At 35.2% G+C, this 16366-nt stretch overlaps 1 protein-coding gene across 1 annotated transcript in view; it reads left to right on the top strand.

Annotated features, from left to right (window-relative positions):
• Positions 1–16366, top strand: part of si (sucrase-isomaltase) — a 135362-nt gene that overhangs the window by 41786 nt on the left and 77210 nt on the right. Inside the window, exons 17-20 of the mRNA XM_087292769.1 lie at positions 1703–1819; positions 6008–6162; positions 6777–6861; positions 12362–12418. Of these exons, the coding sequence (XP_087148895.1) occupies positions 1703–1819; positions 6008–6162; positions 6777–6861; positions 12362–12418 (414 nt within the window). The remainder of the gene's footprint in view (positions 1–1702; positions 1820–6007; positions 6163–6776; positions 6862–12361; positions 12419–16366) is intronic.

Raw genomic sequence — 16366 nt, forward strand, 5'->3', positions numbered from 1 at the left:
GAAAAAGCAAATGGCTATCAGCAGTGGGACATAATTAACAGAGTAACTTTCACGCCCACAGGAACTCTTGCCATTTAAACCTAATTTACTTTTAAACTGGAAATCTCAGAGATTGCAAACTCAAGAATGTGTTATTGTACTAAAAAACCTGTAGATTGATTATTACTGCAATAAGGAGAAACACAATTTGTAATTAGGAAAAAAGAACCCCTATGAGTTTCTGTGCCCGACGATCGGGTTGTTGTGGTCCTAACCTACGACCACCACCTGTTACACAATGCACCAGCCCCTTACGGTGGTAGGCCTGCGGGAGAATGGTCCCAAGTCACTCCTTCTGGCTGAGCCCGGCCAGGTTTCATGGGATAAAACCTGGCCACCAAGTGCTATACGGGCCCCAACGTCAGGCCTGGCTCCAGGGTGAGGCCCTGGCTGCGTCATATCGGGCGATGTCACAGTCCTTGCTGTTGTTGTACTCATAAGGGGTTTTTAAAACGCACTTAGTCTGACCTGTCACCTAAGATTTTTTTTGCCTTGGGAAACCTTTCCAGAGGCATTAGCCCCTGACAACAAAAATCTTAGGAGCACTCAAACCCCTTCACCACGAAAACACCCTATTCACACGGGGCGTCAGCTTCAACGCATCCCATTCACTTTGAATGGGTAACGTCAGGGGTTGTCGAACTGCATTGTGGATCCGTTGACACCGCTTAACTGGCGTTGCTCGCTGCAGAAGTTGGGACTTTTTTAACTTTTCAAGCGCCGATGAAAGCATCAGCCAATCAGATCGCTGTATGCAAATAGACCAGCTCAGACAGTAGCCGATTGCTGACTTATTTCATTGGCTGATGCTGCTAAAACGATGGTGACAGCCCCAACTTCAGACACACCCTCTGTCAAGCATTAACGCTGAAGCCCTGTGTGAATGGGTCGTAAGGTGGCGGTTCATGGAGGAGTGGCATAGCCGGCAGGAAACCCCAATGGATTTCCAATGACGCACCCTTACAGATAGGGTGAGGAGCTCTGTCACCCGGGAGGAGCTCAGAGTAGAGCAGCTGCTCCTCCACATCAAGAAAAGTCAGCTAAGGGGGCTCAGGTATCTGTTTCAGATGCCTCCTGGACGCCTACCTAGGGAGGTGTTCCAGGAATCTCCCACTAGGAGGAGGACTCGGGGAAGACCCAGGACATGCTGGAGGGACTATGACTCTCAGATAGCCTGGGAATGCCTCTGGATCCCCCCGGAAGAGCTGTAGGAAGTGTCTGGGAAGAGGGAAGTCCTAGGGTTTTCTCCCGAAACTGCTGACCCTGTGACCCAGCCCCAGAAAAGTGAATGAAAATTAAAAGAAATAAACCCCTACAAGTACTTTAATTACTTTCTGTGCTTAAAAACTGAAATTTGGACCGCAGGTCATGATCCTGAAATCAGATAATATTTGGCAGCTCCATCAAGGGTTGCATGCCAAATGTGCTGTTAAAATAGCTTTTTTACTTTCATCCCACGTTACTTTTGTCCCTGCTCTCCCCTACCAGTCTTCAGCATTCTTCAAAATATCTTTTGTTTGTGTTGAACAAAATTGTATGATTCATAAAAAGAACGTGGCGTAATCCTTGATTTTTGGTGCACTTTCTATTTAATTACTTACCTGTTTTTTCAGTTTTTGCTGTGGTTTTGCCTGATGCTGATTCTCTTGCTGTTGTCCTATAGATTGGTGCAGATATCTGTGGTTTCTTCGATAACTCGACGGAGGAGCTTTGCAGACGTTGGATGCAAGTTGGTGCATTTTACCCCTTCAGCCGAAACCACAACGCACAAGGATACGAAGTACGTCCAGCTCCTCAAATACCCACAAACACTCAGCCTCAAATACAAAAACATCTGTGTACTGTATACAGTTGAAGTCAAAATTATTAGCCCCCCTGAATATTTGTTTCCCCAATTTCTGTTTAAGAAAATATGTTTAAGATATTTCTAAATATGATAGTTTTAATAACTCGTTTCTAATAACCATGCCATCATGACAGCATAATATTTGACTTGATATTTTTCAAGATACTAGTATTCAGCTTAAAGTGACATTTAAAGGCTTAACTAGGTTAACTATGCCTTTTCGCACAGTGATACTGGTAAATATCCGCAAAATTTCTGGAAATGTCCATTCCACAATACTGGTAAATTCCGACATCATTAACCAGAAATGACCTCTAAAAAGTTGCGCTTGTATTTGTAAACAAAGAAGGGGTCAGGCTTTTGTTGATGGTTTCACTTTTATTTAAAACCAAAGACAGAAGCACAAACAGCCTGCTTCAGTGCTGGCGCTCACTGGAGCACTCCTTCACGTGCACAAGCGTCACGCAACTAAAGCAGAGCGAAAAGGTAAACTAACAGCGGTTTGTCATAAACATTTTATCGATAATTCTTTACACAGTTGGCATTAATAATGAACATAGAAACATTATCTGACTAACAACTAGAAGCTAATTGTGTCTGGAAAAATATTGAAAGGCTTTTATTTTCATAAACAGCGCTGATGTGAATGTGTCTGAATGTTCTGATTTGCTGAAGTAGACGTCTTACGTCAGAGCGTTCCAAGCGTGAATGAGCTCTTTCTGGTAATTTTCCTTCTGCGTTCACACAGCACAGCATTCCAGCAAATTACCAGTAATGTTACAACCTCTCTTTCTCTCTAACATTAATAACATTCATTTTGGGTGAAACACATAAGCAAACACACAATATCAACAAGTGAGAAACAAAATACCACGACTAACTAAATGCAATAAAGTGAGTTTTTTTTTTTACAAAGATAGTATTAATAATAAATGCAAAAATATGTATATGAAAAGAACAATACATGTTTACAAGAATAAATTGAAAATTACATATAACAAATTGACATAAGATGTTTGAACAGATAGATGGGGGAGTTAGAGAGATGAGACGCGGTGGCGTCCAAACAATAGAAATAAATTTCAAGAGTTCCCACTTAGATATGCTTGGCATTTAAAGCAGATTTGACATGCTGTCCCAGGAGAGAACCCTGAGCTCGGAGATATTTGAGCCCAGGGCTCCCGCCTGGTCAATAAGCATATCAGGGGATCCGAGATCAGGTAGGTCTCGATAGCTCCCCCTTTAGAAAGGGGAGAAAAAGGAGGAGATGGGGTGGAAGGGGGGATTCTTCCAAAACGAAGATAAAACTTCCAAAACGAAGAGCAATAGGGAGAAAGTGATCCATTTATATTAAGCTAGGATCACTCTGATTGGATTATTACTGATTACGGATGAGTGGCCAGCAGTGTTCAATCATATCACGTGCTCCTCTCGAAATTAGTTTATGAAACTTCACAAGGCAAAGCAATCTATTGGCTTAACCTCTACCCTAACTATCCAAAAGAAAAATATAGCAGTTATTGAAAAGAAATCTTCACGTCTATTACACACTACCTAACCTACTCTAATTCATTCATTCATTTTCCTGTCGGCTTGGTCCCTTTATTAATCCGGGGTCACCGCAGCGGAACGAACCGCCAACTTATCCAGCAAGTTTTTACGCAGCCGATGCCCTTTCAGCCGCAACCCATCTCTGGGAAACATCCACACACACACACACTCATACACTACGGACAATTTAGCCTACCCAATTCACCTGTACCACATGTCTTTGGACTGTGGGGAAGACGGAGCACCAAACCCACGCGAATGCATGGAGAACATGCAAACTCCACATAGAAACGCCAACTGAGCCGAGGCTCGAATCAGCGACCCAGCGACCATCTTGCTGTGAGGTGACAGCACTACCTACTGCGCCACTGCTTCGCCTCAACCTACTCTAATATGTATGAGAAAAATAAAAGTACAGTGGTTGGAGCATGCCCCTAGTGTGTCTAACAAAAGTGATATTCAAAGCTAGTGTGCACAATGTATGTCGTGCGACATTCTGCCCCACTCTCCAACCTCAGATGCGCATAACACTGATGGTAGACAAAATGGAGAACAGACAAATTACATGGGACATATAACAAATTGTAACACACTGAAAACGGATTGCAATTTCACTGACACACAACACAGAGCCTCTCGAGTAGTGTCCTGTCACCACTTTTATGTCACTGTGGCAGCGGCTGAATTGGAGACCGTGGGGTGACGTTAGGAGAGGGCGCGGCAAACAGCTTGGCAGCGGTAGCCAATCGGAGCCACTGTATGGGTGGAAGCGAGAGAGAAGGAGAGGGAGAGAAAGAGAGAGAGCACTGGAGAGAGAAAAAGAGGGAGAGACTAGCGAAAAAACTAATAATAATATTAATCATGAAACACAGGACTGTACAGGAATGTAACACAGGTATTTAAAAAAAAAAAGGCCTGTAATAATAAACATAATCCCATTCCGGAATATTCCCAGTAGTTTAGTATATTTGTGTATTTTGGCTGTTGTACTACTGTTAGCGACTGGGGGGAGTGACAGGGGACAACAGGAGGTAAGATCCAATATGCAGGTTTATCCAATGTCAGGCAAGCAGTGGTCATCAGGTGCAAACGGGTATATAAAGGCAGTCCAGAATCTAAAACGTTAAACAGGCAAAAGGTCAAAGGCAGGCGGCTAAACAGGATAGCAAGGGTACAAGGCTAGGATCGAGACACGGAGAAACAAGACAGGGAAACGCGTTGTAATGTCACTAGAAAGCAAACAGAAGGAGTGAATGAGTGGCTTAAATAGTGTGTGTTAATCAGTCTCTGAAAGTCCTCAGGTGTGAATGTAAATCAAGCTAAATGAGAAAGCAGGTGTGTGGGTGAAGAGCATGTATGAAGTTGAAGTCCATTAACTGGCAGATTTGTAGTTTCATGAGTGAGTGTTTACCAGCGACATCTGGTGGTTTGTTCACTGGTAAACAACTAAAATCTATCTATCTATCTATCTATCTATCTATCTATCTATCTATCTATCTATCTATCTATCTATCTATCTATCTATCTATCTATCTATCTATCTATCTATCTATCTATCTATCTATCTATCTATCTATCTATCTATCTATCTATCTATCTATCTATCTATCTATCTATCTATCTATCTATCTATCTATCTATCTATCTATATACACACAGTTGAAGTCTGAATTATTAGCCCCTCTTTGATTTATTTCTTCTTTTTTTAAATATTTCCCAAATGATGTTTAACAGAGCAAGGACATTTTCACAGTATGTCTGATAATATTTTTTCTTCTGGAGAAAGACTTGTTTGTTGTATTTCGGCTAGAATAAAAGCGGTTTTAATTTTTTTATGAACCATTTAAGGTCAAAATATATATATATATATGCGTGTCTGTGTGATGTGTGTAAAATTTGGCCCGCGACAACGTTGTTTTTTTTGCATCTGGCCCTCGGCCCAAAAAGTTTGGACACCCCTGCTGTAGACACTTGAAAAAAATATATGGCTTGAGGTGGCTAATAATATTGACCAAAATTTTTATTTATTTATTTATTTATTTATTTATTATTAAAAACTGCTTTCATTCTAGCTGAAATAAAACAAATAGGACTTTTTCCAGGATAAAAAAATACATTATAGGAAATAGGAAAAATTCCTTGCTCTCGGAAAAAATGATTGTAAAAAATAATTAACAGGAGAGCTAATAATTCTGACTTCAACTGTACGTGCTTCTGGCCCAAAGACGACGCTCTGAATCACAAACGTGTCCTTTCTCTTTAAATGCTATTTGTAGAAGATTTATTTCTCTAATCATTATTGTGAGATTGGCGTGAGAGAAGCAATCAGACCTCCGGAGCGAGAGTTTGAGAGGGCAAATGAGGATGAATGGAAAATGATATTCTTGGTGAAATTAGATGAATAAGATTTGACCTTTTAGTCGGAGAGTAATCATTCCACGGCTGTCTCCAGGACCGATGGCTCTCCGACCATGATGAACATATTATCAGTATCCACACAGTAAAATCCATTTCTCTCTTTGCTCTTCGGCTTTACTCCTCTTGACTGCTTTTTCTATGTGTTTTTAACAGGACCAGGATCCTGCGTCGTACGGCCTGGACTCTCTGCTGGTGAACACCTCCAGGCATTACCTGAACATCCGCTACAAGCTGCTGCCGTACCTGTACACACTGTTCTACAAGGCCCATGTTAACGGAGAGACTGTAGTGCGTCCCCTGATGCATGAGTGAGTTCAGAAGCATGTGCAAACAGCAGTTTCAGACACTGTTATGAACTTTTATGCATTTCTATATCTCTCACATACAGTGCTCGGCAAAAATAAGTACACCCTATTTTGAAAATGTACATTTGTATCTATTTCTCAGTGAATATTGGTCATATATGTAGGTGAATTTGAACAAAACAGGTTTATTAAACAAATGTGTTTATTCAAATAGTTGGCAGCACAGTGGCTCAGTGGTTAGCACTGTCGGCTTACAGCAAGATGGCTGCTGGTTCGAGTCCTGGCTGGGCCAGATGCCATTTCTGTGTAGAGTTTGCATGTTCTCCTCATGTTGGCCTGGGTTTGCTCCAGTTTTCCCCATTATCCAAAGACATGCGCTATATGTGAATTGAATTAGCTAAATAGGCCTTAGTGTATGATTGTACATACAAGAGTGTAAGGGTGTTTTTCAGTGTTGGGTTGCGGCTTAACATGCCGGAATAGTTGGCGGTTCATTCCGCTGTGGCGAATGAATAAATGAATATTTTACACACATATTTAGAAATAAAAAGACAACACGTTGAAGATCATAGAGAACGTCAGCATGTGCTTTATAAGAATTTTTTGCTTTTCTGCAGGTTCTATTCTGACAGTCAAACATGGGATATACACAAGCAGTTCATGTGGGGAGCACATCTCCTCATCACACCTGTACTGGATCCTGTGAGTCAACACACACACGTGTTTGTTTTTGTGAGAAGTGGGTACATTACATGGGTTTCCATTCATTTTATACTGTTCAAACCGTATATTATATTGCCCTCACCCTATACCCTACCCCTAACCCCAACCATCACAGGAGACTGTGTGCAGCTTTACTCTCTGATTAAACTCATCCTGTGGGATTTATAAGCTTTTTGAGAAACGAGGACGTCACCAATGTCCTCATATTTCACCTCCTTTTTGTAATACCTGTGTCATACCCATGTCATTATACAGATTTGTGTCCTGATATGTCACAAAAACACACAAACACACACACACACACACAAACATACGTGAGTTTTTATGGGTTTTAAGGGGAATTCAGATAGACAAAATGCTTTTTATACTGTACAGACTTCAGTCCTCATGTCCTCTTGTTTAGGATTTTTGATCATTTATAAATTGTTTTCCTCATGGGGACCAAAAAATGGTCAGAAATTGCTGTTATTGATATACTTGTGTACATTTGATCCCAACAACATGATGAAGAGGACCAAACATGCACTTGAAAAAAAATATATATATATTTTACAAAAAAATAGTCTATTCTGTTATATAAAATAAATTCTATGTTAGGGTGTCTTTACAATTTCCTCTTGTTAGACTTTAATAATTTTGATGTTAAAATTTTACTCTGCAGGGAATTACATTGACATGTTTAGTCATTTGAAACAATATACTATATAATACATATTATGTAAACAAATTAAATAACTGCAACTGGCAGTGTATAATCTGTTTTTTTTTTCATCATAATTTTTAGGACCTGCCCAAGCAATATTCTGTTTAAGCTACTAAAAATATCCATAAAAATCCAAACAATTTACTCAAAAAAAAAAAAAAAGATTTTTGTTGCTTGTTTAATAAGTAGAAACAGAACTTACGGGTTCTATTTGACAACTTAATTACATAATTACTTAATTATTCAATTTACAGCGTTCTTTCATGTTGTCCCGACACAAATTGATTAAGTTAACATAGCAAATTTAAGTGAACTGAACATAAAAAGTTTCCCGCCAAAATACTCAAGAATTTCAGCTCATTTTAAATCTAAATAAACTGTTGACCTTAACCAGAGTCCCTGGTTTGACAAGATGTTTTCTGTCTTTTTTTTTGCGATAAAAATGACTGATTTTGTGGTGGTAATACCCAGAAGTTTGCAGACAATTTTGCGATAAAATTTTATATATATATACTCCTAAAACACGGATTTCCGTAAAACTCATCAATGGCAGAGAAGTGTTTTCTCTCGTTAACTGCAAGAAAAGAGTTAAACGAAACCGTTTATGGATTTGATGCACATCATAATACCAGTCATACATGTAAAGCACAAATAATGTCCTTCAATTCGAATTTTTTTAAAAATATTTCCCAAAGGATGTTTAACAGAGCAAGGAAATTTTCACAGTATGTCTGATAATATTTTTTCTTCTGGAGAAAGTCTTATTTGTTTTATTTCGGTTAGAATAAAAACAATTTTTCACTTTTTAAAAGCCATTTTAAGGATAAAATTATTAGCCTGTTTAAGCTATTTTTTATTTTTCTCGACTGTCTACAGAACAAACCATCATTATACAATAACTTGCCTAATTACCCTAACCTGCCTAGGTAACCTAATTAACCTAGTTAACCTAGTTAAGCCTTTAAATGCTACTTTAAGCTGTATAAAAGTGTCTTGAAAAATATCTGGTTAAAATATTGTTTACTGTCATCATGGCAAAGATAAAATAAATCAGTTATTAGAAATGAGTTATTAAAACTATTATGCTTAGAAATGTGTAGAAAAAAATCTGCTCTATGTTAAACAGAAATAGGGGAAAAAATAAACTGGGGGGCTAATAATTCAGGGGGGCTAATAATTCTGACTTTAACTGTATATTGCGATATATATAATATAATACATTAGGATATAATTTCACCAGATGACTTAAATAACTCTTTTTGCAAAGACTTTAGATTTATTGGGATGATTTTGTATGGAAGTAAAATATAAACATATTTTTATGTAATTTATTATTTACATATAATAAACATTAAACGGTCAAAAATTAACACAACGGAGCAAATTTTAAAGTGAAATAAACAGCGATTTAGGGTTTCTGTGGAGAGTCTAACAGTATTTTTTTAACATAAATTTTATAAACGATTCAAAATTACATTGTTTATCAGCCCAGCCCTATCCTTGACCAAGTCTCACTCATCGTAAGCTGCTTGCTTTTCTGTCTGTTCCATTGCTCTGTTTGTTAGATGTTTACTCCCACTTTCAATTGCAGTCTGAAGTGCGTCAAACACACAAAACGCCCAATTCGTGCCATAAGATGTCTAATCACATCTTTGCATTGACTTCACATGTAAATCTCTTGGCTTCATCTGTGTCTGCCTACTACACAGGCTGCTTATAATCCAATGTAATGTTATGATTGAGATGGCGAAGGTGAGACGTCATTTTTCGAGAGATACTCACATACTCTGTGTATGCAACGTCTAAAGTCATGTAAAACAATTAATTACAACTGAAACAATTATAATTTGATCATATCTTTTGGAACTGGATGTTTTATGAGATTATTTACTTTTTTTTGTTGTTGATAATTTTACGTTAGAATTAAGAATTTTCCAGGATCGAAAAATATGTTTGACTTTTTGTAGGTTTCGGTTGTGTTCAGTGATCGCAAAATCACCCTAACCCTCACAGTTTACATGTCATATAGTATTTTTAATCATTAGTTGTTGGTTTTTTTTTCACTAGAGACTTCTGGGTTGTCAATACAATGTCAGAAATGTCATGTTTTGCTCTGCTTGTGTCGACATTTGTTAAACACACACACTCACATTGAGCTGCGTGTCTTCTTGTGGGCCTGTATGAATGACCTCCTATGGGACGGATGCGTTGAAGATGTGACTTTTTCTCACTCTTTTCATTTCCATCGCCTCCTTTTCTCTCTTTCTAATGAGATCGTCGACCTCATTATGAAGAAATTAGAACTGAATATAGATCGCGGCCATGTGAAAATGGGTGATGAATTGTTCGAGCAGTCTAATGTGGCTTCGTGCGTTTTATCAAGAATGTGACTGAAACACACTCTTCATGTTCAAAGAGCTTCCGTTTTTGAGAAAGTTTGATGCGTGTACGTCAAGAAACATGCTTGTGCGTTGGGGTTATGCAAATCTTTGGAGAGCGCATGAGATGTAAACACTTCAATCAGCCGCAAAATCCATATGCATGAAAGATTATGATAATTACTGGACTGCGTAGTATGAAAAAAGAAAGAAAAGTTGTAAGGTGGTATAACACGTTGCAGGGAATAAAAACGCGCTGTTGTTTTTCATCTTAATTTAATCAAAGCCGACATTTGACTTGCAGATCAGTTGAACTTTGATCTTCCCGACATGGGTTTTGACTTGGGAAATCGAGTCCCACCTTCAGATTTTTGTCATCTTAGACATTTTTTTTTTGTTAATGCGCTCAAATGTTCCTTGATAATATTCAAGTATGTTAATAACCTTAAAAAAAAAAATGGAGAAGTAGACTCTGTCAGAATTTCACAAAATATATTTTTAAAAAGTTTTCTTGGCACTCAAAGTATTAGAATAATATAATATTGGAAGAATATAAAGAGATTAAAATGATTTTAATTATTATGGAAGTTTGGCATACTTTAAATCCCTGAAATGTGTCTGCGTATGCATCTATAAAATTTGATTGAAAGTTTAAGGGACATTATTTTTATTATTATTATTATTATTATTATTATTATTATTATTATTATTATTATTATTATTATATTTTATTAATTATTATTATTATTATTATTATTATTATTATTATTATTATTATTATTATCATTATTATTATTGTTATTATTGTTATAACCCCACTCTTTCATACTCATTCACTTCAGACAATTTAGCTTACCCAATTCACCTAAAGTGTATGTCTTTGGACTGTGGGGGAACCCACGCGAACGTGAGGAAAATGCAAACTCCACACAGATACGCCAACTGTATTATTATTATTATTATTATTATTATTATTATTATTATTATTATTATTATTATTATTATTATTACTTTTATTACTATTATTATTACTATTATTATTATTATTATTATTATTACGATGCATTTAGTAACTGATAAGACTTAAAAATAAAATATAAAATAAATTAACTTTCTATTCATAAAATATATCTAGAAAATAATTATCTAAATAATTGTCAATATTATTTATTAATATAAAATGTATAATATGCAATGTTCATGATGTTAATAATAATAATAATAATAAGAAGAAGAAGAAGAAGAAGAAGAAGAAGAAGAATAGTAATAATAATATATTTATTTATTATTATTATTATTAGATGCATTTATTTATACAAAAGTAACTAATAAGAGGTTGTTAAAAAAGACATATAAAATAAAAGATTTCTCCTCAACAAATATTTTTTTTAATTTAACATTTTATAATAACATACAATGTGCATGATGTCAATGATAATAATTATTAATTATTAATAATTATAATTATTATTAAAATTATTATTAGTAGTAGTAGTAGTAGTATTAATATTATTAATATTAGTAGTAGTAGTATTCGTTATTATTTAATATAATAAATTATGTATTGATAATAATTAATTCAAATACTTTTATCTTATTAAGAGATTTATTAGAGCGATTTCTAAAGGATCGTGTGACTATAAGCAATAAATCATGATGAAAGGATCATGATGAGCTAAATTCAGCTTTTCCATTACAGAAATAAATTACACATTAACAATAAATATATTCTAATAGAAAATAGTTACTTTAAATTTTAATTATATTTCAGATTATTGCTATTTTTATGCAGTAAATATCCTTGGTAAGCATAATATACTTCATCAAAAAAAAAATTTAAATATCATGCAGGCCCAAAACATATTCAGTAGTGTGGTTCAATGGTCATTTATTTATTATGCATTGCTTGTATCTTAATTTCGTTTAAAAAGAAAAAAAAAGAAATCTATGGACTTTTCACAAATTTTAGAAACATAACTTTCTATTTTTAATAAAAGTGAAACAAGTGATATCGCCATGTTAAAGTCAGTCATGAGAGCATCTCAGTTCAGACTTCTTTCAGCTTGATATGAATATCAGATGTGAGTGCCACCATCTGAAGTGTACAGTGACTTTTCCCTCCGGCACAGTAATGAATCATCTTTTCTTTTGCTTCGTTTCCTGCTTCTCTTTCTGTCAGCTTCTTACTCTCCAATATCTCGCTCATTTTTCTCTCATTCTTGAAACGCCATGACAGGAGGAGCATTTCTCTCCCAGAAATCACCAGCCGTGATGGTCTTCCCATTAGTTTAATGAAGAATGCTCATTATTAAACCATCAAAATAATGTCTGTCATCATGTTCGACATGCACATATGCTGATACCCCTGTTTTTTTTTCTTCTTTTTTTATTGTTTTAGGGTGTTCATTATGTGGAGGCCTATATTCCAGACGCCATCTGGTATGACTTTGAAAACGTAAGAACTTCTCGCACCACAAAAACAATAATAACTAGAGATGGTTAAGCATGTTTAAAATACTTGATACTTAAAGATTTACTCATTGTTTACTCTGCCTCAAACCTTTATGAGTTTTTTATTATGTCGAACTCGAAATAACATATTTTGAAGAATGCTGAAAACCGGTAACCATTGACTAGGAAAGGCAATACTATAGAAGTCAATGGTAACAATGGTTTTCAGCTTTCTTTAAACTATCTTCTTTTGTGTGCAATAGAAGAAAGAAAGTGAAACAGGTTGTTGGGTAGAAAAGTTATATATTACAACATTAATCTTATCTAACGCTTTTTAAAAAAAAAAGAAAGAACAAATAGCATAACACATTTAGCTACTTTTTGCTTTTTAAAGTGATTTTTAGATTGTATTATATTCCTTTATTCCAACATTCAGAATAAGTAAATGGTGATGGAATTTTGGGTGAACTATCCCTTTAAATACTTCAATATTTAGAATATTAAATATGTGTCACTTAAATATGTAAATACTTTGAGAGACTGCATTTTCACTGCATATTAAAAACTTATCAGATATCTCATTTTATGATCAAACAAATAAATAAATTTGTTCAGCAGGCTTAATAGTATAGTCCAGGGATTTCAAAACTCGGTCCTGGAGAGTTTAGCTTCAGCTCTAATCAAACACACCTGAACCAGCTAATCAAGCCCCTAACTAGATATACAAGACCAGGAGTGTCCAAACTCGGTCCTGGAGGGAGAGATAAATAAAAGAAAGGCAGTGACAGTTTATTTCAAAACCCGTCTCATAATCAATTATTTTAGTTACAAAAATGTGATTCTTATGATAATATAGCATAGTATAGTATAGTATAGTATAGTATAGTGTGGCATAGTGTGGCATAGTGTGGCATAGCATAGTATAGTATTGCATAGTATAGTATAGTGTAGTATAGTATAGTATAGTATAGTATAGTATAGTATAGTATAGTATAGTATAGAATAGAATAGTGTAGTATAGTGCAGCATAGCATAGTATAGTATAGCATAGTATAGCATAGTATAGCGTGGTGTAGTATAGTATAGTATATTATAGTATAGAATAGTATAGAATAGTATAGTATAGCATAGTATAGTATAGTATAGCATAGTATAGTGTAGTGTAGAATAGTGTAGAATAGTGTAGTATAGTGTACCATAGCATAGCGTAGTATAGTATAGTATAGTATAGAATAGTGTAGTATAGTGTAGCATAGCATGCATAGTATAGTATGGTATGGTATAGTATAATATAGTATAGTATAGTATAGTATAGTGTAGCATAGCATAGTATAGTGTAGTATAGTGTAGCATAGAGTAGTATAGTATAGTATAGTATAGTATAGTATAGTATAGTATAGTATAGTATAGTATAGTATAGTATAGTATAGTATAGTAGAGTGTAGTATAGTATGGTTTAGCATAGCATAGTATTGTATTGTATCTTATGGAAGGGCATATTGCAAAGTATAAGAAAGTGTTGTATAATAAAGTATAGTATAGCATAGCATGGCATAGTATTGTATAGTATAGTAATGTATAGTGTATCGTATATTATGGTATAGTATAGTATTTTATCGTATAATATCATGTAGTATAGTATAGTATAGTATAGTATAGTATAGTATAGTATAGTATAGTAATATGTAGTATTGTATAGTTTTGTATTGTCTAGTATCATATAGTATAGTATTGTATCATATAGTATTGTATAGTCTAAATATAGTAATGATTGTGATATGACAAACAAAAGGATCAGCATTTTGGATCTGTGCATCAGTCTAAAAGTGACATCCTAATGCCTAATGTACCAAGTGCTATATTATTAACTTTAATTTAAAAAGATAAAATACACATAAAAGGAAAAGGCCTGCACTGCACTTTTTTTTTTAAATATAGCAAAATCTGTATTTTTTTTTTCAAATTCCAAATGCCTTATTGTTTGCAGGTATTTGAATTTACACGTTCCACACTCTAGTTGTATTTTAAATAAACATGTTTGATAAATAAATGTGTAGTGGCTGACAATCCAAATTACTTTTTTTTTCGTTCATTCATTTTCCTTTAGCTTAGTTCCTTATTTATCAGGGGTTACCACAGCAGAATGATCCGCCAACTATTCCAGCATATGTTTTACGCAGCGGATGCCCCTCCAGCTGCAACTCAGTACAGAGAAACACCCATACACTCATGCTCATACAGTCATGCACTACGGGCAATTAAATTTTTGTTCATTTAATTCACCTATAGCTCATGTATTTGGACTGTGGGGGAAACTGGAGCACCCCGAGGAAACCCACTCTAACATGGGGAGAACATGCAAACTCCACACAGAAACACCCACTGCCCCAGCCTGGACTCGAACTAGCGACCTTCTTACTGTGAGGCGACAGTGCTAACCACTAAGCCACCGTGCCACCTGCAAGTAACTTATACTTTAAAGAAAAAGATTTCTCAGACCTCAGTACATTCCTTAATACTTTAATTAAACACATGCGATCAGCAAGTATTTGTACATCATTTGTAGCAGAATACTTGTTTTTCTCTCTGATAATAAATATCCCTTCAACATCAGTGTCTGAGATGTCCGTCTGGTTCCGCTCAGGCAGAGCTTTTCATTTGAAGCCTCTCTGGAGTCTGGTTAGTCTCTAAAAGAGTCAGATTAACCAGCGGGCGATCAGATCCCTGATAGCATGGGTCTCCTGCGGCCCCGTGTTGTGCGTCTCAGAACAGCTCGATTACTGAAGCCGTGATTGGCAAAAGCAGGTCTTGAGTGACCCTGGCAGACTGAGAGAGAGTTTGATGGAGAGGAGCGACACACAAGACCTGATTGGATCTGAAATGACTTATGGATGGAGCAGAGACTCAGTGTCTGTCTGAGCATCTCGGCATTGACCCAGTGAACAGTCAGAGAGAGGGCCGAAGGGTCCCGTGCTGGAGATAGGGATGTGTGAGGCGAATTAACAATGAAAAACATGCTGGGAAAGTCAGTTTATGTTGAGTTATCACCAATCTCTCATTGAGGGCAGAATTATTAGCCCTCCTGTTAAATTTAGATAGTTTTATATTTTTTCTAAACACGTTTCTAAACATAGTAGCTGCAATAACTCATTTACATTAACTTTATTTATTTTAACCTTGCCATAATGACTGTACATAATATTTTACTAGATCTTTTTCAAGACACTATAATCAGCTTAAAGTTTGTTGGCTAAATTAGGGTAATTAGACAAATCTTTGGACAAAGGTGTGATGCCGCAGACAACTTTTTTTTTTTTTGTGATGCGTAAATCTAAAGTCACTTTAAAAAATGCTGAAGTCGAAAGTCACATTTAAAAAAGATTAAATCTAAAGTCACTTAAAAAAGCTTACATTTTAAATCATTTTAAAAAAGCAGAATCTAGTCACTTTATAAAAAGCTTGCATTTAAAATAATTTTAAAAAAGGTTAAGTATAGTCACTTTTCAAAAAAGGTTACATTTAAAGTCACTCAAAAAGCTTAAATCAAGTCACCTTTACAAAAACTTAAATCTAAAGTCACTTAAAAAGTTTACATGTAAAGTCACTTTTAAAAAAGCTTTAATCTAGAGTCACTTTTAAAAAAGTTTACATGTAAAGTCACTTTTAAAAAAGCTTTAATCTAGAGTCACTTTTAAAAAAGTTTACATGTAAGGTCACTTTTAAAAAAGCTTGAATCTAGAGTCACTTTTAAAAAAGTTTACATGTAAAGTCACTTTTAAAAAGTGCTTAAATCTAAAGTCACTTTTAAAAAGCCTACACTTAAAATTACTTAAAAAAAAGTTTCAATCTAAAGTCACTTTAAAAAACTTTACATTTAAAATCACTTAAAAAAGCTTAAATCTAAAGTTACTTTTAAAAAGCATAAAATTACTTTAAAAAAGCTTAAATCTAA

Source organism: Danio rerio, chromosome 18 (genome assembly GCF_052040795.2).
Source record: "Danio rerio strain M-AB ecotype USA chromosome 18, GRCz13ab, whole genome shotgun sequence".
Taxonomy (NCBI): Eukaryota; Metazoa; Chordata; class Actinopteri; order Cypriniformes; family Danionidae; genus Danio; species Danio rerio.